The following is a 22,873-nucleotide window of genomic DNA, read 5'->3' on the forward strand; positions in this document are numbered from 1 at the left end:
TGGTTCCTCTGGTAAGGCTCACATTCAGCATCTGTTACGTCAGAACTTTGGTAAATGTGTTTCAATCTCCAGTTAGCCTGTTAGCACATTAGCATGCTAATTCTTTTCAGAAGAGTCAGAAGCCACCTGAAGTGAACGAAAAAGTTTTTTTATGAAATTGAGAAACTATGAACTTTCCTGTTTCCATCAACCTTTTCTAATGTGACGCTTCAGATGTGTGTAAAATCTCCACACCCTTGATCCCAACACACACACACACACACACACACGCAAACAGGGAGCATCAGGAGCAACACACACAGCTTAACGCGCCACAGAGGAAGAATCCATTTCCTGTTTCCTGATGGACCAACAGGAAGCAGGAAGTAGAGGCTGCAGGGTCACGTTTCCTCGTTTTCTCCTTGCCAATTGGCTGAGACGAGGCCTGATGGTCCTAGCAGAACCTCTCTGGTCCGAACCCAGTTCTGCTCTTCAACCTGAGTTCTGTAGCCGCTTCAGTTGCTGAGAAATCTGTAATAACTAGAAAACACTCTTTGGCATTTAATCGATCCTCCGTCTTCCTGGTCTAATTTACTCCTTTGTCATAGACAATTCTAGAAAAGAACTAAAAATCCCCTGGGTGGGTTTTCCAGGAGGTCAGAGGTGAAGCGGTTGTTGGAGAGAAGCTGCTGGTGAATCGGATCAGCAGAGGAAGTAGCTGCTGGTTACACAACGTTGCTGTTTCTGGCAGCTGAACACTATCCGCTCTGTTACACGTTAACGCCGCTCTGCTTCCTGAAATTATGGAAATGCTTCAAGCGATTCTGAAGAACTTTACTGTCTGAAAGGGAACTAGACGTCTGAAGCGGGTTTTATTTCTGCAGATCCGTCCAAAGCTTTATTTTTGCTCCATGTTCTCAGGAAACAGGAAGTTTAAATTTGTAGAGTAAGAAAATGAATGGGGCAAATTCAAATAGTTTGTCTTTGGATGTAGAACCAACAGAACTGTGAGATTTGTAATAGAAATGATATTTAGTCAGCTCACATGAGAGCTCTGAACTTCTGGCTGATTTCTGAAAACATCTCCAGGATGTCTGACTGGGAGTGATGGTGGTTCAAACTGGTTCCTCTGGGGATTAATAAACTTTCTGTTTCAAATGAAAAGCAGAGATGACCCACAGAAAGGAGAAAACATGATTCAATCCTGTGAAATGAAGCAGTGATGGAAGCAAATTCATGATGAAATATTCCAGGATCTGACTGGCTGCTTCCTCTTTACTTTACTTTATTCATTTATTTAAAACCAGCTCATTATCAACTGGTTTTACTGGGGGCTTACTGAGACTTTAGAACGACTTTATTAGCATCTTGTCCTCATTAATGGACTGCTGTCGTCTCTCTTTACAGCTGAAGGTTTTACTGTGGGAAAGCCAACAAAACTGCAGATTTATGACGTAATAAAAACTCAACAAACTGCTAAACATTAACCACACAAGACGTCCATCAGGTCCATGAAGCTGGACTGGAAGCTCCCAATAGATTCTAAAGAATCCTCTAGAAGCTGCTCACTATTGATTATTCATCAATAATCTATGATGGCGACGAAGCTGAGCTCACTGCTGTGTTAGAGCATGATGATGATGATGACGTAATATTGGTGATGAAGCTCAGCGCCTGCTTCCTGTCCAGCTGCAGCCATGGCCCGTTCCGGCCCGCAGGGCGAGATGACGGAGTACAGGAAGATCGTGATCAAGCGGGACCTGGAGATGGGCGTGGTCATGACGGTGTTCCGGCAGAAGGCGGAGCGGCTCACCGTGCAGGTCATCATGGAGACCCGGCAGGTGGCCTGGACGCGCACCGCGGATAAAACCGACGGAGTCCGTGAGTATACGGCCGCCATTATTCATCCACAGAGAGGAACCAGAACCAGCAGAGGCTTCTGGGAGAAAATCACTGAAATAAACCAGCCTTAAAACCTAAAATGTAAAAGAGCTAAACAAGGTATGAGCTAACTGTAACAAACTGAGTCAAAGTAGAGAATTACATTGAGATCCTTCATGACAAGCTGCTGGTGGAGGTTCAGAGACCTGCAGCCTGCATGAGGAGATTCCAGCTGGAGAAACCACTGCAGAACTCCAGCAGCTCTGACTTGATCGGATCGGATCAGATCGATCACATCAGAACAGATCAATCAGATCAGATCGATCAGATCAGACCGATTGTCTGCCTCATCCTTCATGCTACTAAACAAACCCGACCTGATTTCAGTGTGGACGCTTTCCAACACCAAAGTGACCATCAGAAGAACTTTGGTCCGGTCCGGTCCAAATCCTCTCCCCCCCGGTTTCTCCTTCGGATGCCGTTCATGTTGAAGGTTAAAGGTCGCAGTGTGTCCCACATTCGCCCCGCCCATTTTGTTTCCGCCCTTACGCGAAGTCCGCATTTTTACGAACGTTGGCGAAGTGCATTACCCACAATTCATTTCTGCATGTGATGTTTTGTTGTTTTTCCCATCTTCATAGAAAATTTAAAGAAAATAGCTCGACAAGGCACATTAGTAATAAAAACGTGTGATTTGATAAACCGAGCAGAAAAAAGAGACAAAAAGGAATAGTCACAAACTAATTGAGGAAAGTAAAACAAAATGTCACAAATGCAAGACAAATTTCAAATCTTAAATCAAGATATTAACATGTTGGTATAAAGATTGGGCTTTTGTGATGTTGCAACGTTTATGCACTCTCTAAAATAAAATTATTTCACTTTAAAAATGGAGGTGATTTTTAGAAAGCAGTATTTGAGAAAAAAAACTTGGCCAGAGGGTTAAATATCATAATTTAACTCTTCATCTCCTGTAAGAAAACCAAATTTTATTCCATTAAAACTAAAGATACGTTGTGAGACTGACTGCTACTGGAGATTCTTCCTACCCACAGCATCACCACCCAGAACGACTCTTTGAAGGGGTTATTAAGGGGTTATTAAACTCTGAATCGGTTCAACCTGAATTGAGGTCAACTCTGGGTAAATCACCATGGTAACAGCTCTGGCCCTCCTCCAGCCGCCGGTTTCCTGTCTGACATCAGGACGCTCCCTCAGCTTCACTTCTCAGAAATGCTTTCACTTTAATGTCATTCATTTCGTTTGTTGTAATGACCAGCAGGAGGAGCTAAGTGTGGCCTGCTGTGTGGGACGTTAAGGGTTGTGTCCAGTAAGGTCCGGTAAAGTCTGACCCGTTTGTTCTGTTCCAGTGGACCTGTCTGAGATCAGGGAAGTCCGTCCAGGAAGAAACTCCAAAGACTTTGAGCGCTTCAAAGACGGGAAGGACAAACACAATGACAACACCTGCTTCACCATCTTCTACGGCTCCCAGTTCGTCCTCAACACCCTCAGCCTGGGAGGTGAGCGCTGCCTTTCTTCTCGCTGTTCGGGTCAAAGTTCTGCTGAACTGGGTCGGTACCGAACGCCGTTCTACTTGTCCTTTCAGCTGATTTCATTCTGGCTGCCAAACACATTGAAAAACTAAGTACACCCTTTGAGCTGTGATTTTTGTTCCTTATTATTTTTGGTCAGTTATGTAAAGTTTTGCTTTTTTAACCAAAGCAGCTGATTAGCATCTCAAAGCATCGGTGAACTTTGACCCCAAATCCCATCCATCATAACAGTGAAGGATCATATCCCCAACGACCAGACAGATTTAAAAAACAGCAGCAAAAGTAAAGGAGGCGGATTAGCAGAGCTGCTAACAGCTGATGATGTCATCATGTTGCATCCATGCAGCATCGGTACACCCATGCTAACATGCTAAGAGCAACAGTCTTCTGCTTTGTTGCAACACTGACTGCTACTGGAGCTCCTTCCTGCCTCAGCCAGACTTTCCTTCTTCCAAACGTCTGTCAAAGAGTGAAGGGTAAATGTTGTGGATAGGTGAGGGCGGGATCACGTGGTGTTATTAGTGATTGTAGGTCACCTGTTGCGGACCTGGTGACTTTAGTGAGTGGGTGATGGGGGAGGTTCTACTTTTTGCTGACCGCCTTATGCTAATATGGTTTGTTGTCCTTGATTACTGTTTAAACCCATGGATCCGGTTTTAATGCTCTTTTTGGATACTCTTCTTGGATATTGACAACATAGACAAAATAAAACCATCTTAACTGCATCCAAGGAATGGCGTTTTTGATCAGCTGGCGCGTCAACAAGGATTCCCCCATTCAGCTGCTTGGCGACTTTGTTTGACAGTCGCTAATAGTGTACTTAGTTTCATTTTATTTAATACTTCCTGTTGTGTGTGTTTCCTACCCTGAAAGTGAAATTTAACTAATTTCAGAACAGATGACCTTGAACACATTTTCACCACAGCAGAGTGACTCATATTAATGGATGACATCTATGGCTGCTCATCAATAAAACCATGAAAAAGAAGAAGGGAAGCGGGAAGTGAGCAGCGCTGCCCCCGGTGGACATTTGAATACATTTCCATAAATCATTTGCATATTTCTTTGATCTCTGATGGGATGTTGTGATGCGTTTCCCGGTTTGGGAGCGATGAGGTTGTGATGCATTTCCTGTTTCAGGAGCGATGAGGTTGTGATGCATTTCCTGTTGTTGCCTGAGTTACAGCTAACTGGACTAACGGCTTCGCTTGTGTTTGCAGCGGATTCGGTGGACGAGGCTCAGAAATGGCTGACTGGGCTGGAGCTGTTGAGAGAAGAGACGCTGGCGGCACCGACCCCGGTTCTGATCGAGAGGTAGGCCCGGTTCTGATCCGCTCAGGGCTTCCCCTGCTGCTGCTTCATCACGTCTGTCTGCTCTCCCTCCAGCTGGCTCAGGAAGCAGATGTATTCTGTCAACCAGACCAAGAAAAACAGGTAGGACCCCACTTCACCCTTTAACTAGACCAGAACCCTGAAGGTCCAAACTTACCCTGCTGGTTCTACTGGGACGTTCTGTGACAAACCAACACCAAGCAGAGCAGAAGGAAAAACACTCGGTGTTAAGCAACAAAAGAGCTGAAAAGTGCGGCACGCACTTATATTAATGTCAAGAGAAATCAACATAAAAGATTCTTTATCTGTTTTCTATGTGCAGGTCTGGGCAGCGTCCCAGCAGGTGGCGCTAATCTACCTTATGACGAGCAGCAATCATTCATTCATTCATTCATTCATTCATTCATTCATTCATTCATTCAAAATGTCACCATCTCAAAATGAATAATTAGCTCCATAAATATTTAGTGTCCAAGCTAACTGTCTAGCTTCCCACGTTAGCTCAGAGCTAAATGTTTAGCTAATATGTAAATTCACTGTGGATCTGTAGCAGCACCAGCAGAACCTCACAGAACCATACAGAGGTTCTGTTCTGACCCGGTTCTGTCTCTGCAGCCTCTCTGTGAAGGAGCTGAAGGCGCTGAGGTTCTGTTCTGACCCGGTTCTGTCTCTGCAGCCTCTCTGTGAAGGAGCTGAAGGCGTTGCTGCCGCTGCTGAACTACAAGGTTCCCTGCTCTCGCACTCTGAAGGACAAGCTGCAGGTCTGATGGTTCTGAAGTTTCTCTTGAGGCTGAAAGCGGGTCTCCGAGCCGAACCGGTCCAGACGGACGGCGTCGGGTCGGAGCGCTGAAGGCTTCTGTGCTCTGCTGTTGCAGGAAGTGGGAGTGAAGAAGGACCGCCTCGACTTTGAGCAGTTTCATAAGTTTTATAACCTGATGATGTTCGAGCAGAACGAGGTGAGGCTCGGCGCCGCCAACGCCTCATGGCGGCAGCGCAGACCGTTAACCGCTCTCTTCCTTCTGTGTTCAGATCCTGGACGAGTTCAAACGGGAAGCCTGTTCCTTCATCCTGGGGTGAGCGGTCCGCTCTGCTGCACCACCTGCTGCAGCTCCACCTGCTGCAGCACATCGCTGCTCTAACCGTGTTTGCTTCTCCAACCTGCAGGAACACGGACAAACCGGACGCTTCAGCCGTGCTGCTGCATGATTTCCAACGATTCCTCATTTATGACCAGAAGGTGAGACTCAGGCGTGTTTAAGTGACGAGCAGCAAAAACACACCTGGAATCAGGAAGAAGTGATGAACCAAAAATGAAAAATATTCAACGTTTGAGTCATTATACAGAAACGTAACAAGGCTGGATGTATCAGCAATGCCTGAAAACCTCACAATAATGACAAACTAGAGAGTTCATGTAACAGTAGAGCGTTACTAACAGTAATTTATACAAACCTACCAAAAACATGGATCTTTTATTCCAGAAGCTTCATATTTGGTGTCGTTTGCTTTATCAACGAACATAACATTCCAATATTTTGATCCAAAATGAATATTTCACTAGCAAGCTAGCTAAATATTTAGCTAGCTCATAGCTAACTATTTAGACTGGAGCTAACTAGTTAGCAGTCGGTCAGAAGCACATCTGCAGTCACAGAGTTAGAAACAGAGTCAGAGCCGATATTCCTCAGAGTAGAAGGTCTCTGCTGGACGTGACTGGTTCTGGTTCTGGTTATTTCTGGTTCTGCTTTAGGAGCCGTGGGCCAACGATCTGAACCAGGTCAGAGAGCTGATGACCATTTTCATCGATGACACCATGAGAAAAACTAACGACCCTGAGTTTACCGTCAGCGAGGTGTTTGACCCGTTTCTCCAGAACGTTGGCCCGTTTGGACCTCAGACCCATGAAGACTGAACATTTCCTCTGCTGTCTCTCCACCTTCAGTTCCTGAGTTTCCTGTTTTCCAAGGAAAACTCAATTTGGGATGAAAAGTTCTCTGAAATCAACAACCTGGACATGAACAACCCGCTGTCCCACTACTGGATCAGCTCCTCACACAACACGTGAGTTCACCTGAGCACCAGGTAGACGGCGGGAGGAGGCTCTGAGTCCGACAGAACCAGACCAACCGACCTGGAGTTGGGTCTGTTGGGTTCTGCTGTAGTGATGCTGCGGGCCTCGCCGTCTTTGTTATGAACGTCAGCAGACGGAACGCTGATGATTTCTGCTTCCTTTTCATTTTTGGCCGGTTCATTTGTTTTTCCAGTTGAATTTTCTGAACCGACTGCTATTGGTTGATGCTCAGAGCCAGGTGTGCATGATGCGGTGCGATCTGTTGCAGGTACCTGACAGGTGACCAGCTCCTCAGCGAGTCGTCCACCGAGGCGTACGTCCGCTGCCTCCGCTGGGGTTGCCGCTGCGTCGAATGTGAATGCCGCGATTCAAGAGTTCTTCAGGTGTGTTGGTGCACCTCAGGCAGCAGGTGACCCAGATGTGTTTGGTTCACAGTGGACTGCTGGGAAGGTCCAGGAGAACCGATCATCTACCACGGCTGGACCAGAACCACTAAGATCAAGTTCGAAGACGTGGTGAAAGCCATAAACGACCACGCCTTCGTCGCCTCAGAGTGAGAATCGTAACGATCTGAGCCTGGAGGAGGGGGCGGAGCCAAACACCTGACCTTCCTCTGCTCCTCAGCTTCCCGCTCATCCTGTCCATTGAGGAGCACTGCCCCATCGAGCAGCAGCGCCAGATGGCGCGCATCTTCAAGGACGTCTTCGGAGATAAGCTGCTGGCCGAGCCGGTGGAGCAGTTGGCCGAGCAGCTGCCCTCGCCCACACAGCTGAGGGGCAAGATCATCCTGAAGGTAGGGGGCGGAGCCAGCCGCCTGAGCTGGTAGCGGGGCCATGAACCATGGACGGAGCGCTATCAGGAAAATCTGCTCTCTCTCCCTCTCGCAGCACAAAAAGGTGAACATGGAGGGCGGAGCCACAGCCAAGGACTTCAGGAAGGGGCAGAAGCAGGGAGACCTGGACATCTGGGACCCGGTGGACCAGGTAGGGCCCCCTGCTGGGACGCTTCAGATGCTCTGCTGATCCACCAATCAAATCAATCAAGTTTATTAGAATAACACATTTCAGCAGCACTGCAGCTCAAACGCTTTACGTTATAAATACACAAAAATAAAATGCCATAAAAAACATCGTACAGTCACTATTGGAGAAACCAATAAATATTTTGATGAGAGCCATCGTTAAGATCACAGCAGCATGAAATTAGCAGCTTCAGATTAACAGCATCAGATTAGTAGTTTCAGATTAGCAGCTTCAGATTAGCAGCTTCAGATTAGCAGTTTCAGATTAGCAGCTTCAGATTAACAGCATCAGATTAGCAGCTTCAGATTAGCCGGATGAAGTTTCGTTTCTCATTCCAACGGAACTTTTCCTATAATTCTTCTCTCCAGTTGTTTTTGTGCAAACGGCAAAACTATAAATAAATCAACAGGATTTCTCTGCAAGGCCTCATTTTCTGCTTGGTGTGTGAAAATGCGAATGTGCGTTTTCCTCAGCGCTGGAACCGCCACTACTGTGTGATCTCTGACGACAAGCTGTACTACGCAGAGGAGTGTGAGGAGGAAGATGAAGATCCCCGGAAGGTAAACAGCCGATTCCAGGAAAGTTCATCACGTAGAAACAGAAAAATGTCCAAACGGTTCTTCATAGTTTTTATTCCAAAGCTCCTTCGGCTCAATAGGCTGCAGTTTGTAAAGTTACTCAGTCAGAAATTAACAGCAATAATTTGATATTTAGCCTTTAATAAGACAACACTAATAGGGGTTAATTTCCTGAAGTTGTATTTTCACCACATTGTTCATTAATGTTAGCTTCAAACTAAGTATTTAGTTAGCAAGCTAAACATTTAGTTGAGTTGATAAACTAAATATTTAGCTTGCTAAATGAATATTTAGTTTGGTGAAAATAGAACTTTAATAAAAGAAGCCCATGTTTTTTCTAGTTTTCCAGACTAAATGACTTTACAAACAGCAGCCGTGCAGCTCCGTACCTTTTCTGATTCAGTCCAACTAAAACTCTTTTAGTCCTTGTTAATCACGACTGATTTCTCTCTGCTGGCCACTGAATGATTTCCAGAGATATTTTCTCAGGTGAATGTTGGTGGTTTGGTTTGTCAGTACCAGGACCTGCACTGTTCGGAGCCCTGGTTTCACGGCCGCATCCAGGAGGGCCGGCTGATGGCGGAGCGCCTGATCCATGACTACTGCGCAGAAACCGGGGGACAGGACGGGACCTTCCTGGTCCGACAGAGCGACAGATACGTCACCGACTTCACCCTCTCCTTCTGGTACGGCCGGAGTCTGATCCGTGACTCGCTGCTGCGCTTTCCTCTGTAACGACGCGCCGGCCATGTGTCTGCAGGCGCACCGGCAGAGTGCAGCACTGCCGGATCCGCTCCAGCACAGACGGAGGCTACGCCTACTTCTTCCTGACCCCCAACCTGCACTTCCCCAGCGTCTACTCTCTGATCGAGCACTACCGGGAAAACCCGCTGCGCTGCCAGGACTTCGAGCTGCGCCTCACCGAAGCCGTGCCCAAGCCAGACCCTCACCTGCAGGAGCGGTTGGTCCAGCAGCGCCGCAGCGTTTCACATGAAATTGCATCGTTTTCCCAAACTGCAGCATTTACATTCAACAGTTCCAAGTTAACAGACAGCAGGCTGACGCCTCGTCACACGCAGCCGGCTCTTGCTCAGAACAAGCACATCATTAAAAACCAATATCGTACACACCTGGCCGCTTTCAGAAAAGTTTTCATTCACATGAACAAATCTGCCCTCTGCGTTGTTTTAAACATGCTAAATAAGATTAAGAGCATCAGTTTGGTATTTCTATGATCAGACAGCGATATCTGATTCTGTTTAGTCCCAGTTGGCCCAGTTGGAGTTGTGGCAGCCGGCCAGCTGCTGTGGCTGGTTGTTCTGGTTTTAGTGAACCACAGAGGTTTAAACAAAGATCCAGCTGTGAGCTCAGAACATCTGCCTGTAAACATCTGTTGGCTGCAGATATGAAAATGAGGCGTGGAACCTGATTTGGTTTGAAAAACAGTTTAATTTCAGAGCAGCAGTGTTTGTTGAAATGGCTTCCTGATCAGCAGATAAATGTTGGTAACAGAAGAATCTGAACTGTTCATGGTTGCAGCAACAGGTGGGGGAGGGGCACCCAATCTGTGGGTCACAGTAGAAAATGCTGTATGTTTGATATCATAATAGCCAACAGCAACGTTCTTCAGAATAAAACAGAACGATCTGTTATGAACGATCACAGCAGCAGGAAGTCAGACATTTGTCTTGCGTGGAGTTTGAACGTCTCCGTGGTAACCGAGGTGAATTATTCCAGGGAAACGAGGCTGCGTTTGAAATATTCCTTATTTTTCTGGTTCTGATTCTGGGAAGTGTCTGAACCAGAAACCAGATCTGCGTTCTGTCAACCAGCATCAGGTCTGGACGTCCTGTCCAGGTTTTCAGCAGCAGCTGTGAGTGGAGCGGTGACGGCTGGTTCTGTGCTCCGCAGATGGTTCTACAGCAACCTGAGCAGAGGCCAAGCGGAGGATTACCTGCTCAGGATCCCCAGAGACGGAGCGTTCCTGATCCGACAGAGGGAAGGAGAACCAGACTCCTTCGCCATCACCTTCAGGTACAACAACCAACCTGAACTTCGTTTTCATCTAGAGATCCTCTGAGTCTGGCCCGGATGTCTGTACAGTCGCTCTGAGAGAAGCTAGAGGTCCGGCCCGTCAGCAGTCCAGAGAGCCTCTCCTCTCTGACTCCTGTCACAGCTTCAGTATTATTTGAACTTTAGAGATTTAAACACCTTGCTGCCATGGCAAACGGCTATCTGCAGCTAAAAAAGGAGGAGAAACGTTTTAAAAGACCAAACCAGAGAGCGTGTAACAGGTCGGCCCTCAGATTCAGAGTCTCATTGTTCTCCGTCCTGCAGAGGCGATGGGAAGGTGAAGCACTGCCGGATCCAGAAGGAGGGCAGCGTCTACCTGCTGGGGACCACCACGGAGTTCGAGTCTCTGGTGGAGCTGGTGAACTACTTCAAGAAGAAGCCGCTGTATCGCAAGATCAAGCTGCGTTACCCAGTGACACCGGAGCTGGTGGAGCGCTTCAGCGCAGTGAGTTTCTGAGCGAGTGAGAGAGACCGGAGCGAGTGAGAGTGGAGCGCTTCAGGAACTGTGAATACTAACAGGTTCTCATGGCTCACAGAACGAGAACTGCTCTTCCATATACATGGAGACATACGTGAAGCCCAATGAGATCGAGCCGTCGCTGGTGGGCAAACGCCTTTTCTGATTTTTCTCCGTGGCTTTTCATTGCAGCAGTTGATTAATCAGCTTTTGTGTTTCAGCCCCAGAATACTGTCCGGGCTTTGTACAGCTACCAGGCCAAGCGACCCGACGAGCTGAGCTTCACTAAAGGAGCGATGATTCATAACGTGTCCAAGGAAGTGGACGGATGGTAAGCTCCAACTTCCCCACGGGCCTGTGACCCAGTCCGGTTCAGTCAGCGGTTCACGTTGCTCTCGTTCCTCCAGGTGGAAAGGCGACTACGGAGGGCGACTGCAGCTCTTCTTCCCTGCCAATTACGTGGAGGAAGTGTCCAATTCAGCACAGACTGACGCCAAGGCTCAGGTCAGACCCGAGCTATGTTGCAGTGGGATGTCACGGTCCGTTCTGAGTCGCCACGTCGCCTCTGATGCGCCACGTCGCGGTCGCCTATTAATGTGCCACGTCGCCACCACGTTGCGGTCGCCTCTGAGTCGCCGCGTCGCCTCTGAGTCGCCACATCGCCTCTGATGCGCAACGTCGCCACCACGTCGCGGTCGCCTCTGAGTCGCCGCGTCGCCTCTTGAGTCGCCGCGTCGCCTCTGAGTCGCCGCGTCGCCTCTTGAGTCGCCGCGTCGCCTCTTGAGTCGCCGCGTCGCCTCTGAGGCACCGTGGTGGCCTCTGAGGCACCGTGGTGGCCTCTGAGGCACCGTGGTGGCCTCTGAGGCACCGTGGTGGCCTCTGAGGCGCCATGGTGGCCTCTGAGGCGCGGTCCGCTCTGAGGCGCCATCATCACTGAACATGTTGTGATGTGACCCACAGGAGATGGAAGACAACCCTCTGGGGGAACTCTGTAAGGGAATTGTGGAGATCTCCATGTACAACATCCAGAACAGTAAGTGACCTTTGACTTAGTTTAGCTTCTGATGAAATGTGAAGGCAGAAGGATTGTACATCGAGTTCAGTCGGAAGGTCAGTGAATAAAGTCGACTTTATTTAGTTGAATGTTTTGGTGACCTTCGCCTAATAACTGTGCTCAAAGTATTCACGCCCTCAGACGGAGGTGAGCTTCCTGTCCAGCAGGTCAGCAGTCTGTCTGTCTGTCTGCAGTGAAGAACGGTAAATACAGGAAGCCGCATGTCCTGACGCTGCAGCACAAGGAGCAGGACAGTGTGCAGTTCGACCTGGCTGCCGGGTCGCTGGAGGAGCTGTTCGAGTGGTACCAGGTGGCCTGGGACGTGACCCAGAGGGAGATGAGCAAGCAGTACCACCGGGAGCAGGAGGTGAGGACGATGCCATGTCGTGGAAAAAAACTATTTCCAAGCACTGTTCAGGTAAAATCACTCAATCAGGTTTATTCATGAATTGTGCACAACTCAGAGAGCTCACAGGACAATCAGTAATGAAGCAAGTCTGAAACGGAAAGCTCTGCCAGGCAGAGACAACACATGAGTTTTGTACAAAGGGATAAGGGATCCAAAGCCTGGAATCAGACTGGTTCCCATGCAGCTGGGGAAAAACAACGTCCAACCTTGTGCATGAAACCCAAACAGCTTTAACTTGGTGGGAATATACAGAACTTAAAATAAACATATAGCGATACAACTAGCAGGTGTAACCTAACTGTAACTTTTCCACATCATGCCACGAATTGGACTGCAGACGCTCCAGCTGCAGCAATAACTGCTGCAGTTCCACCTTCACACGGCCAGAACTTCACCAGAACAGAAAACAAAGCACCAGGGAAACTCTTCATCTCTCATGGTCACAGCGTCGTGCCACGATGCTGTGACCAAAGTCTGCTATTTGGTGATGTGACGTTCACAAACGATCCGATTCTTCTGAACGGTTCTTCACTATTAACGATAGGACTGGAGCCTCCCTGAGAACCGTTCTTTGTTTTTGCTATGCTCTGCGCACACTGCAGAAGCTATTACTTGATGGGTATTTAACCTGTACATATAAAGAACCACACAGAGAGTAGTATCACTTCAGCCTTTGCAAAGGGGGAGAGTCTCAGTGGTGCCTCAGAACAACTCCAACTTGTCCCCCTAAGGAGTAGAGGGGTCTCTCTGAACTAGCTGAAACCGGTTTCTCCAAGAACAGCATGGTCCACCTCACCTTGTTTCCAGCTTAGAGACAAACTTATTCATGAGATAACTCTGACATTACTGTTCTATTTTATTAAAAAAAAAATATATATATATATATATATATATATATAGAATCATCAAATAAATTAACTAACAGAGCGCATGCTCATTGCTCTTTCATTATTTTGGTCACCTGTCAACTGGTTTCATGCAGGAGGAGACAAAGTCACGGTTCTCCTTCTGATTAGTTACTTGTTGCTTCTTGGTCAGTGTTCATAGTAGAGCTGAAACGATTCCTCGAATGATTCCAGTTCCTCGATTATTAAAATTCCTTGAGGTAAATGTACCTGCCTCAAAGCTTTGTTAATTTATGTTTTATTATTTAGCGCACCGTGTTCCGGTCGGGACATTATTTGCGTTGCGCTGAGCTCTGACTTCCTCCTCTGAGTTGTTGGCGAAAGCTAAGTGTTAGCAGCATAAAGTCCAATGTTCAAGTTCGGGCCGTGGGGATTTTATTGATCCATGATAACGCCCGGGTTTTCATCGTTTTCGGGGGACCAGTAAGCATCTTTAAAATGACTGGCACCATGCCTGCAGTACGGCAGCCCTTCTCCTCCGGGAGCTGCTGGTTCAGAGCGAACGGCGGGAAGAGCTGCAGGTATTAATACAGGTGAGCTGATAGACTGAACACAGCGGGCGGCTGAGTAGCTGATGGTTACAGTGTAAGTGTAGCTTTACGGACGAACCGCACAATAAATTTCATATCATCCCGGTCTGAACAAACGGCTGGCGGAGCGTCGTGGCTGGTAGACGAGTTTCTGAGTGTGACGACGAAGGTGCCGTAAAAATCCTGTATTGCTCCCATAGTTCTTACGTTCGTCCCCTGGTCTACCGGTTCCCCGACTTTAGTTCGTCTGGAACCTGGTCTATTTCCTCCCATCTTACTTCGTTCGTTCAACTGCCCCCCACCGCCCCAAAGCTCCAGGAGACATTTCCCGTTTTCTCAAACCCAAAGCTTGTCAGGTTATGGGGCAAGGTGAGGATTCATCTATTAAACTGACTGGAGATAAATACATAAACTAAAAGCTGGAGTATAGACATTTTTATGAGCGTATCTGTGAGCCTGACTCTTTATTACTAAATTGAATATAATTTTAGATCTTTGTATAACTTTTCTTCTGGTTAACTTAGAAAGTGAGCTGTTATTGTTACAGGTTAGTTTTCTAAACTACAGAAAAATAACTGTTAGGGAAGCTAAAAATGAGATGATATTGACTACAACACTGAAATGAGGATTAGGATTCTTACATTAATCAGTTTTTTTGGTTCAACTCTACAAAGTACTGGTATTCACAAAATGACACAAAGACTAAGAAGCACAACGATAAAACCTTCTGGGTCCGTCATCCGGTCCGGAACCAAACCGATACCAACAGGCTTCCTATGATTATTTAGTCTGCAGACATTCAAATCTCAGAGCGAAATGTGAAAAGTTTAGGGGCGTTAAGACAGGAAGTTTGTGCCAAACCTTCAGTTTCGTTGGTGAAGATGAAAGTGAAAGAGACAAATAATAAAAATAAAGCAGAAGATATTACTGAGACATTTAGACTGAAACAGAAAATCATGAGAAGATGAAAGTTTGTTGTTTCCGTGGGAGAGTCTCAGACTAGAGCTGAAAACGTTGGTGGTCTGATGGCGTGACTGTACAAACAGGAAGTGGTTGTTCTTTCTGTCCAAACTCAGATAAAACAACAGGAGGAAGTGGAGAAGAAGGCAGAGGTTGCCATGGAGATGTCTGATCTGGTGGTCTACTGCCAGCCTCGCAGCAAGGAGAAAGACCGCTTCGGTAAGCGCACCCTACGCATCAGCTGCACGCCAAACCAACAGCGTCACAGAACCAACAGCGTCACAGAACCAACAGCGTCACAGAACCAACAGCATCACAGAACCAACAGCGTCACAGAACCAATAGCATCACAGAACCAACAGCATCACAGAACCAATAGCATCACAGAACCAACAGCGTCACAGAACCAACAGCATCACAGAACCAACAGCGTCACAGAACCAATAGCGTCACAGAACCAATAGCGTCACAGAACCAACAGCGTCACAGAACCAACAGCATCACAGAACCAACAGCGTCACAGAACCAATAGCGTCACAGAACCAACAGCGTCACAGAACCAATAGCGTCACAGAACCAACAGCGTCACAGAACCAACAGCGTCACAGAACCAAAACCAACAGCGTCACAGAACCAACAGCGTCACAGAACCAACAGCGTCACAGAACCAAAACCAACAGCGTCACAGAACCAATAGCGTCACAGAACCAAAACCAACAGCGTCACAGAACCAACAGCGTCACAGAACCAATAGCGTCACAGAACCAACAGCGTCACAGAACCAATAGCATTACAGAACCAACAGCGTCACAGAACCAACAGCGTCACAGAACCAACAGCGTCACAGAACCAACAGCGTCACAGAACCAACAGCGTCACAGAACCAATAGCGTCACAGAACCAACAGCGTCACAGAACCAATAGCGTCACAGAACCAACAGCGTCACAGAACCAAAACCAACGGCGTCACAGAACCAATAGCATCACAGAACCAACAGCGTCACAGAACCAATAGCATTACAGAACCAACAGCGTCACAGAACCAACAGCGTCACAGAACCAACAGCGTCACAGAACCAATAGCGTCACAGAACCAAAACCAGTAGCATCACAGAACCAACAGCGTCACAGAACCAAAACCAACGGCGTCACAGAACCAACAGCGTCACAGAACCAATAGCGTCACAGAACCAACGGCGTCACAGAACCAACGGCGTCACAGAACCAACGGCGTCACAGAACCAACGGCGTCACAGAACCAATAGCGTCACAGAACCAATAGCGTCACAGAACCAACGGCGTCACAGAACCAACGGCGTCACAGAACCAACGGCGTCACAGAACCAACGGCGTCACAGAACCAACGGCGTCACAGAACCAACGGCGTCACAGAACCAACGGCGTCACAGAACCAACGGCGTCACAAAACCAACAACGTCACAGAACCAACAGCGTCACAGAACCAAAACCAACAGCGTCACAGAACCAACAGCGTCACAGAACCAACAGCGTCACAGAACCAATAGCGTCACAGAACCAAAACCAACAGCGTCACAGAACCAACAGCGTCACAGAACCAATAGCGTCACAGAACCAAAACCAACAGCGTCACAGAACCAACAGCATCACAGAACCAATAGCGTCACAGAACCAAAACCAGTAGCATCACAGAACCAACAGCGTCACAGAACCAATAGCATCACAGAACCAACAGCGTCACAGAACCAATAGCATCACAGAACCAACAGCGTCACAGAACCAACAGCGTCACAGAACCAAAACCAACGGCGTCACAGAACCAACAGCGTCACAGAACCAACAGCGTCACAGAACCAACAACGTCACAGAACCAAAACCAACGGCGTCACAGAACCAACAGCGTCACAGAACCAACAGCGTCACAGAACCAAAACCAACAGCGTCACAGAACCAATAGCATCACAGAACCAACAACGTCACAGAACCAACAGCATCACAGAACCAACAGCGTCACAGAACCAACAACGTCACAGAACCAAAACCAACGGCGTCACAGAACCAACAGCGTAACAGAACCAAAACCAACAGCGTCACAGAACCAATAGCATCACAGAACCAACAGCGTCACAGAACCAATAGCGTCACAGAACCAATAGCGTCACAGAACCTAAACCAACAGCGTCACAGAACCAATAGCATCACAGAACCAACAGCGTCACAGAACCAAAACCAATAGCATCACAGAACCAACAGCGTCACAGAACCAACAGCATCACAGAACCAACAGCGTCACAGAACCAACAACGTCACAGAACCAAAACCAACGGCGTCGCAGAACCAACAGCGTCACAGAACCAACGGCGTCACAGAACCAACGGCGTCACAGAACCAACAGCGTCACAGAACCAAAACCAACAGCGTCACAGAACCAACAGCGTCACAGAACCAAAACCAACAGCGTCACAGAACCAATAGCGTCACAGAACCAATAGCATCACAGAACCAACAGCGTCACAGAACCAACAGCGTCACAGAACCAAAACCAACAGCGTCACAGAACCAACAGCGTCACAGAACCAATAGCGTTACAGAACCAACAGCGTCACAGAACCAAAACCAACAGCGTCACAGAACCAATAGCATCACAGAACCAACAACGTCACAGAACCAAAACCAACAGCATCACAGAACCAATAGCGTTACAGAACCAACAGCGTCACAGAACCAAAACCAACAGCATCACAGAACCAACAGCGTCACAGAACCAACAACGTCACAGAACCAAAACCAACGGCGTCACAGAACCAACAGCGTCACAGAACCAACAGCGTCACAGAACCAATAGCGTCACAGAACCAACAGCGTCACAGAACCAAAACCAACAGCGTCACAGAACCAATAGCATCACAGAACCAACAACGTCACAGAACCAACAGCATCACAGAACCAACAACGTCACAGAACCAAAACCAACGGCGTCACAGAACCAACAGCGTCACAGAACCAACAGCGTCACAGAACCAAAACCAACAGCGTCACAGAACCAATAGCATCACAGAACTAACAGCGTCACAGAACCAAAACCAACAGCGTCACAGAACCAAAACCAACAGCGTCACAGAACCAAAACCAACAGCGTCACAGAACCAATAGCATCACAGAACCAACAGCGTCACAGAACCAATAGCGTCACAGAACCAATAGCGTCACAGAACCTAAACCAACAGCGTCACAGAACCAATAGCATCACAGAACCAACAGCGTCACAGAACCAATAGCGTCACAGAACCAATAGCATCACAGAACCAAAACCAACAGCGTCACAGAACCAATAGCATCACAGAACCAACAGCGTCACAGAACCAATAGCGTCACAGAACCAATAGCGTCACAGAACCTAAACCAACAGCGTCACAGAACCAATAGCATCACAGAACCAACAGCGTCACAGAACCAAAACCAACAGCGTCACAGAACCAACAGCGTCACAGAACCAACAGCGTCACAGAACCAACAGCGTCACAGAACCAACAACGTCACAGAACCAAAACCAACGGCGTCGCAGAACCAACAGCGTCACAGAACCAACGGCGTCACAGAACCAACGGCGTCACAGAACCAACAGCGTCACAGAACCAAAACCAACAGCGTCACAGAACCAACAGCGTCACAGAACCAAAACCAACAGCGTCACAGAACCAATAGCATCACAGAACCAACAGCGTCACAGAACCAATAGCGTCACAGAACCAATAGCGTCACAGAACCTAAACCAACGGCGTCGCAGAACCAACAGCGTCACAGAACCAAAACAATAGCATCACAGAACCAACAGCGTCACAGAACCAACAGCGTCACAGAACCAACAGCGTCACAGAACCAAAACCAACGGCGTCACAGAACCAACGGCGTCACAGAACCAACGGCGTCACAGAACCAACAGCGTCACAGAACCAACAACGTCACAGAACCAATAGCATCACAGAACCAAAACCAACAGCGTCACAGAACCAATAGCGTCACAGAACCAACAGCGTCACAGAACCAACAGCGTCACAGAACCAAAACCAACAGCGTCACAGAACCAACAGCGTCACAGAACCAATAGCGTCACAGAACCAACAGCGTCACAGAACCAACAGCGTCACAGAACCAACAACATCACAGAACCAAAACCAACAGAGTCACAGAACCAACAGCGTCACAGAACCAAAACCAACAGCGTCACAGAACCAACAGCGTCACAGAACCAACAGCGTCACAGAACCAAAACCAACGGCGTCACAGAACCAACAGCGTCACAGAACCAACAACGTCACAGAACCAAAACCAACAGCGTCACAGAACCAACAGCGTCACAGAACCAAAACCAACAGCGTCACAGAACCAACAGCGTCACAGAACCAACAACGTCACAGAACCAAAACCAACGGCGTCACAGAACCAACAGCGTCACAGAACCAACAACGTCACAGAACCAAAACCAACAACGTCACAGAACCAATAGCATCACAGAACCAACAGCGTCACAGAACCAACAACGTCACAGAACCAAAACCAACGGCGTCACAGAACCAACAGCGTCACAGAACCAACAGCGTCACAGAACCAACAACATCACAGAACCAACAGCGTCACAGAACCAAAACCAACAGCGTCACAGAACCTACAGCGTCACAGAACCAACAACGTCACAGAACCAAAACCAACAGCGTCACAGAATAAAACGTGTCACAGAACCAAACGCTCCAGATTTGTGTCGGCTCCTTCAGCGCTGAGCAGCTGCTGCGCTCTGATGTCTCACCCAGGTGAGAAACCAACAGGATGTGATCAAAGGGAAACAATGTGGAGGCCAAACAACTTCCTGACTTGTGTGACTACAAACCTCAAAGTGTCAACAGAGGCCTAACGCTCAGAGTGGAAAATATACAGATAGCTTCTAGGGCATTTTCCTGCTGTTCAACTGGTCTAGTCCAAGATCCTCTGGGTTCCTCTGACCTCCTATGATCCTCTGACCTTCTGACCCCCTCTCTCTCTGCAGACAACTACAACTATAAAGAGGTTCGCTCCTTCATGGAGAACAAGATTCCAGGGAAGAGCCGCACCAAGGAATTCCTTTGCTATAACCGCAAAGCTCTGAGTCGGATCTACCCCAAAAACCAGCGGGTGGAGTCCTCCAACTTTGACCCCTACCCACTATGGGAGGTGGGCTGCCATATGGTGGCGCTCAACTACCAGACCGCAGGTACGGAACCAGGCAGGAGACCCTCGGGTCAGCTGAGTCGTCTCCATGATGACAAATCCTAGAGGAGGAGGAGAGAATGGATCTGTTCTAGGGCCTCGGGTTAGATGTAGGAGTCAAAGGGTTCAGGGGTCAGGGTAGTAAAGTCATAAAAAATCTCCAGAGAACAATGACTGGACCTGATTTTATTTTTCTGTCGGGTAAAGTTGTAGATTATATACAGCTTTGAAATGTATTATAAATTTCTTCTTGAAAATCCTAAGTTTTGTGTTTTCAGCTTCAGATCGGTTCAGAGATCTGCAGGGCCTGACTTTCTCAGACGAGCTTCATTCTTGTGTTTGAGGAAGTTTGGATTTTTTAGAAAGCTGAAGCTGATTGTTGTCTCACCAGATAAATACACTCAGCTGAACAGCGCCCTCTTCAGCCTGAACGGGAACAGCGGCTACGTGCTGCAGCCTGAGATGATGCGTTCCGACGGCTACGACCCGCATCAGGAGAAGAAAAAAGTCAAGTACAGCATCAGAGTCAAGGTAGAGTTCACCTGAATCCTGATTGGTTCCAGTCGGATGCTCAGTGGATCCCGATTGGTTGTTTTGTCCCCCAGGTGATTGCTGCCAGACACCTGCCCAAGCTGGGCCGCAGCATCGCCAGCCCATTCGTGGAGGTGGAACTGTGCGGACACTCAGAGGAGAAATTCAAGACCATCGTATACCGTGAGTCTGACGCGCTGCGAGAGCGAGGCGGCGGTCGGCTGCGCGTCTCTAACCTGTCCGCTGGTTGCAGGTGACAACGGCCTGAACCCGGTGTGGAAAGCGCCGGCAGAGCCGGTGGAGTTCAGCGTGTTCGAGCCGGAGCTCAGCTTTCTGCGCTTCGTGGTCAATGAGGAGGACATGTTCTCCGACCCCAACTTCCTGGCCCAGGCCACACTTCCTGTCAAAGGCATCCGCTCAGGTGGGACCTCAGCGTGCTGCACGGTGGCTGCATGGCTCCTTCATAAAGGCTGCATAGTAGTGCCATCCGGTCTGTGATTGGTCAGAAGGTTCAGACAGTGAACAGATGGGAGGAGCTTTACCAGCTGCAGGTTGCCATGGCGATACACCCAGGTGTATTGCTGGGTTTCAGATGACGTAACACCGACGTCACCCAGCGCAGGAAGTAAATGCAGCCCATTTATTTCTGTTGATCCAGCATCAAAAAGCCTAAAGTCTGAGTCCCGTACGGTTGTTCTAGCCGTTCTAATAGAGAGAAAGATAAACGTTATTTTCCTGTTTCTAAGGGAGTCGGTCACAGGGAGTTAATTTTAAAAAACTTACCGAAAAAAGAGGAGAAAAGTGGATCAACAATCTACAACTAAAAACGGGAGGTGTAAAAACTAACAATGCCAGAGTGTGCAGCGCCGAGTTTCTAACAGGTAACGATCGCATCGTTTAAATTGTATTTTCAGATGTTTTACTTAGAAAGACAAGCATCCAAGGTAAGGTATGTTATTTTATACCCTAGCTTGGTTGTCCTCAGAGCGCTAATGTTGTTAGCAGCTAGCTCAGGGCCGAGTCCCGGACAGAAAATATGTTTATTCAGCGGGACTTTCATGCTTAAAAAAAAAAAGCTAAATAAATGAAATGTAACCTCCCCAGCCATACAGACAGAGAGCTGTGACTGTTCCCCCACACGGTTCATGTCTGAGTCCAACACGGAGGTTCTGTAGGTCGGAGCGAATCCATGACCTGCATTGGACCTGAATCCTACAACCACTCAACATTAACCTACAACTCCTGCATGAATTTGGTTTACAGAAGCTAAATAAATGATTTACCAGGAGATCCAAGCTCATAGAAATAACATGGGTAAGCTTGTTGTTAGCGGTAGCATCGTTATCATAGACTACCGTATTTTCCGCATTATAAGGCGCACCTTCAATGAATGGCCTATTTTAAAACTTTTTCATATATAAGGCGCACCGCATTATAAGGCGCATAGAATCAATCCATTCTCACTCCCAAGTCGTCATATATTGACGCATGGGATGGTCTGTCCTCGTCACATATCAATATGTGAAGTGAGGGGTTTTACCCTATGCCTTACTAAGGGTTTTGAAGGTTCGGCAGCAGTTGCGAGAACCCGTGCTGTGGTGGCGCAGGGGGTTAGCACGCCCCATGTTTGGAGGCCTTAGTCCTCGATGCGTCCCGACGACCTTTACCGCATGTCTTCCCCCCTCTCCTCACCCTCCTCCCTGTCTGCCTACCGTGGAAAAAATACGAGCCACTAGCGCCGCAAAAACTCTTTGGAGAAAAAAACAAAGAAAAAAAAACAAACATAACCTTCAAAAATCGTCAACATGTGAAGCTGAAGGACCCTGCCCAAGTCGTTGCATAATATGCAACGCATGGTCAGAAATCGTCCCAACTACGAGTCGGGAGTGAGAATGTGTTGATAGAATAGACGCTACAGTAGAGGCTGGGGTTACATTATGCATCCATTAGATGGAGCTGCACTAAAGGGAATGTCAACAAAACAGTCCGATAAGTCAGTCAAACTTTATTAATAGATTACAAACCTTTATTAATAAATTACAAACCAGACAACTCCGTTAACTCCCAGAATGACAAGACAGCTGTTTTATTATTTTCCCCGAGTCAGTGACGTAGCTGTAAACTGTAAACAGCAGTTCAGCTGTAAACACACACAATAAACATGCAAAGCTCACTTTATTAATTCATTACTCATCCATGAATCCCTCGAATTCTTCTTCAGTGTCCGAATTAAACAGTTGGGCTAATGCGGCATCCAATATGCCCGGCTCCGCTTCGTCAAAGTCCTCATTAATCGAGTCAGTGTCGCTGCTGTTGTC

The 22,873-nt window shown here is 47.8% G+C and overlaps 1 protein-coding gene across 1 annotated transcript in view; it reads left to right on the forward strand.

The window, feature by feature from the left end:
• plcg2 (phospholipase C gamma 2) overlaps positions 1-22,873 on the forward strand; it is a 33,855-nt gene that overhangs the window by 2,979 nt on the left and 8,003 nt on the right. Inside the window, exons 2-30 of the mRNA XM_023347092.1 lie at positions 1,669-1,860; positions 3,231-3,380; positions 4,634-4,727; positions 4,800-4,847; positions 5,422-5,506; positions 5,621-5,701; positions 5,775-5,818; positions 5,910-5,982; positions 6,496-6,597; positions 6,688-6,806; positions 7,085-7,170; positions 7,252-7,369; positions 7,441-7,609; positions 7,704-7,799; positions 8,312-8,398; positions 8,933-9,102; positions 9,177-9,377; positions 10,328-10,450; positions 10,754-10,934; positions 11,026-11,091; positions 11,168-11,277; positions 11,354-11,450; positions 11,907-11,979; positions 12,195-12,367; positions 14,921-15,023; positions 19,825-20,028; positions 20,416-20,555; positions 20,630-20,738; positions 20,809-20,976. Coding sequence (XP_023202860.1) covers positions 1,677-1,860; positions 3,231-3,380; positions 4,634-4,727; positions 4,800-4,847; positions 5,422-5,506; positions 5,621-5,701; positions 5,775-5,818; positions 5,910-5,982; positions 6,496-6,597; positions 6,688-6,806; positions 7,085-7,170; positions 7,252-7,369; positions 7,441-7,609; positions 7,704-7,799; positions 8,312-8,398; positions 8,933-9,102; positions 9,177-9,377; positions 10,328-10,450; positions 10,754-10,934; positions 11,026-11,091; positions 11,168-11,277; positions 11,354-11,450; positions 11,907-11,979; positions 12,195-12,367; positions 14,921-15,023; positions 19,825-20,028; positions 20,416-20,555; positions 20,630-20,738; positions 20,809-20,976 — 3,454 coding nt within the window. The 5' untranslated portion in view covers positions 1,669-1,676. The remainder of the gene's footprint in view (positions 1-1,668; positions 1,861-3,230; positions 3,381-4,633; positions 4,728-4,799; positions 4,848-5,421; positions 5,507-5,620; positions 5,702-5,774; positions 5,819-5,909; positions 5,983-6,495; positions 6,598-6,687; positions 6,807-7,084; positions 7,171-7,251; positions 7,370-7,440; positions 7,610-7,703; positions 7,800-8,311; positions 8,399-8,932; positions 9,103-9,176; positions 9,378-10,327; positions 10,451-10,753; positions 10,935-11,025; positions 11,092-11,167; positions 11,278-11,353; positions 11,451-11,906; positions 11,980-12,194; positions 12,368-14,920; positions 15,024-19,824; positions 20,029-20,415; positions 20,556-20,629; positions 20,739-20,808; positions 20,977-22,873) is intronic.

The sequence above is a fragment of the Xiphophorus maculatus genome, chromosome 2 (assembly GCF_002775205.1).
Source record: "Xiphophorus maculatus strain JP 163 A chromosome 2, X_maculatus-5.0-male, whole genome shotgun sequence".
Taxonomy (NCBI): Eukaryota; Metazoa; Chordata; class Actinopteri; order Cyprinodontiformes; family Poeciliidae; genus Xiphophorus; species Xiphophorus maculatus.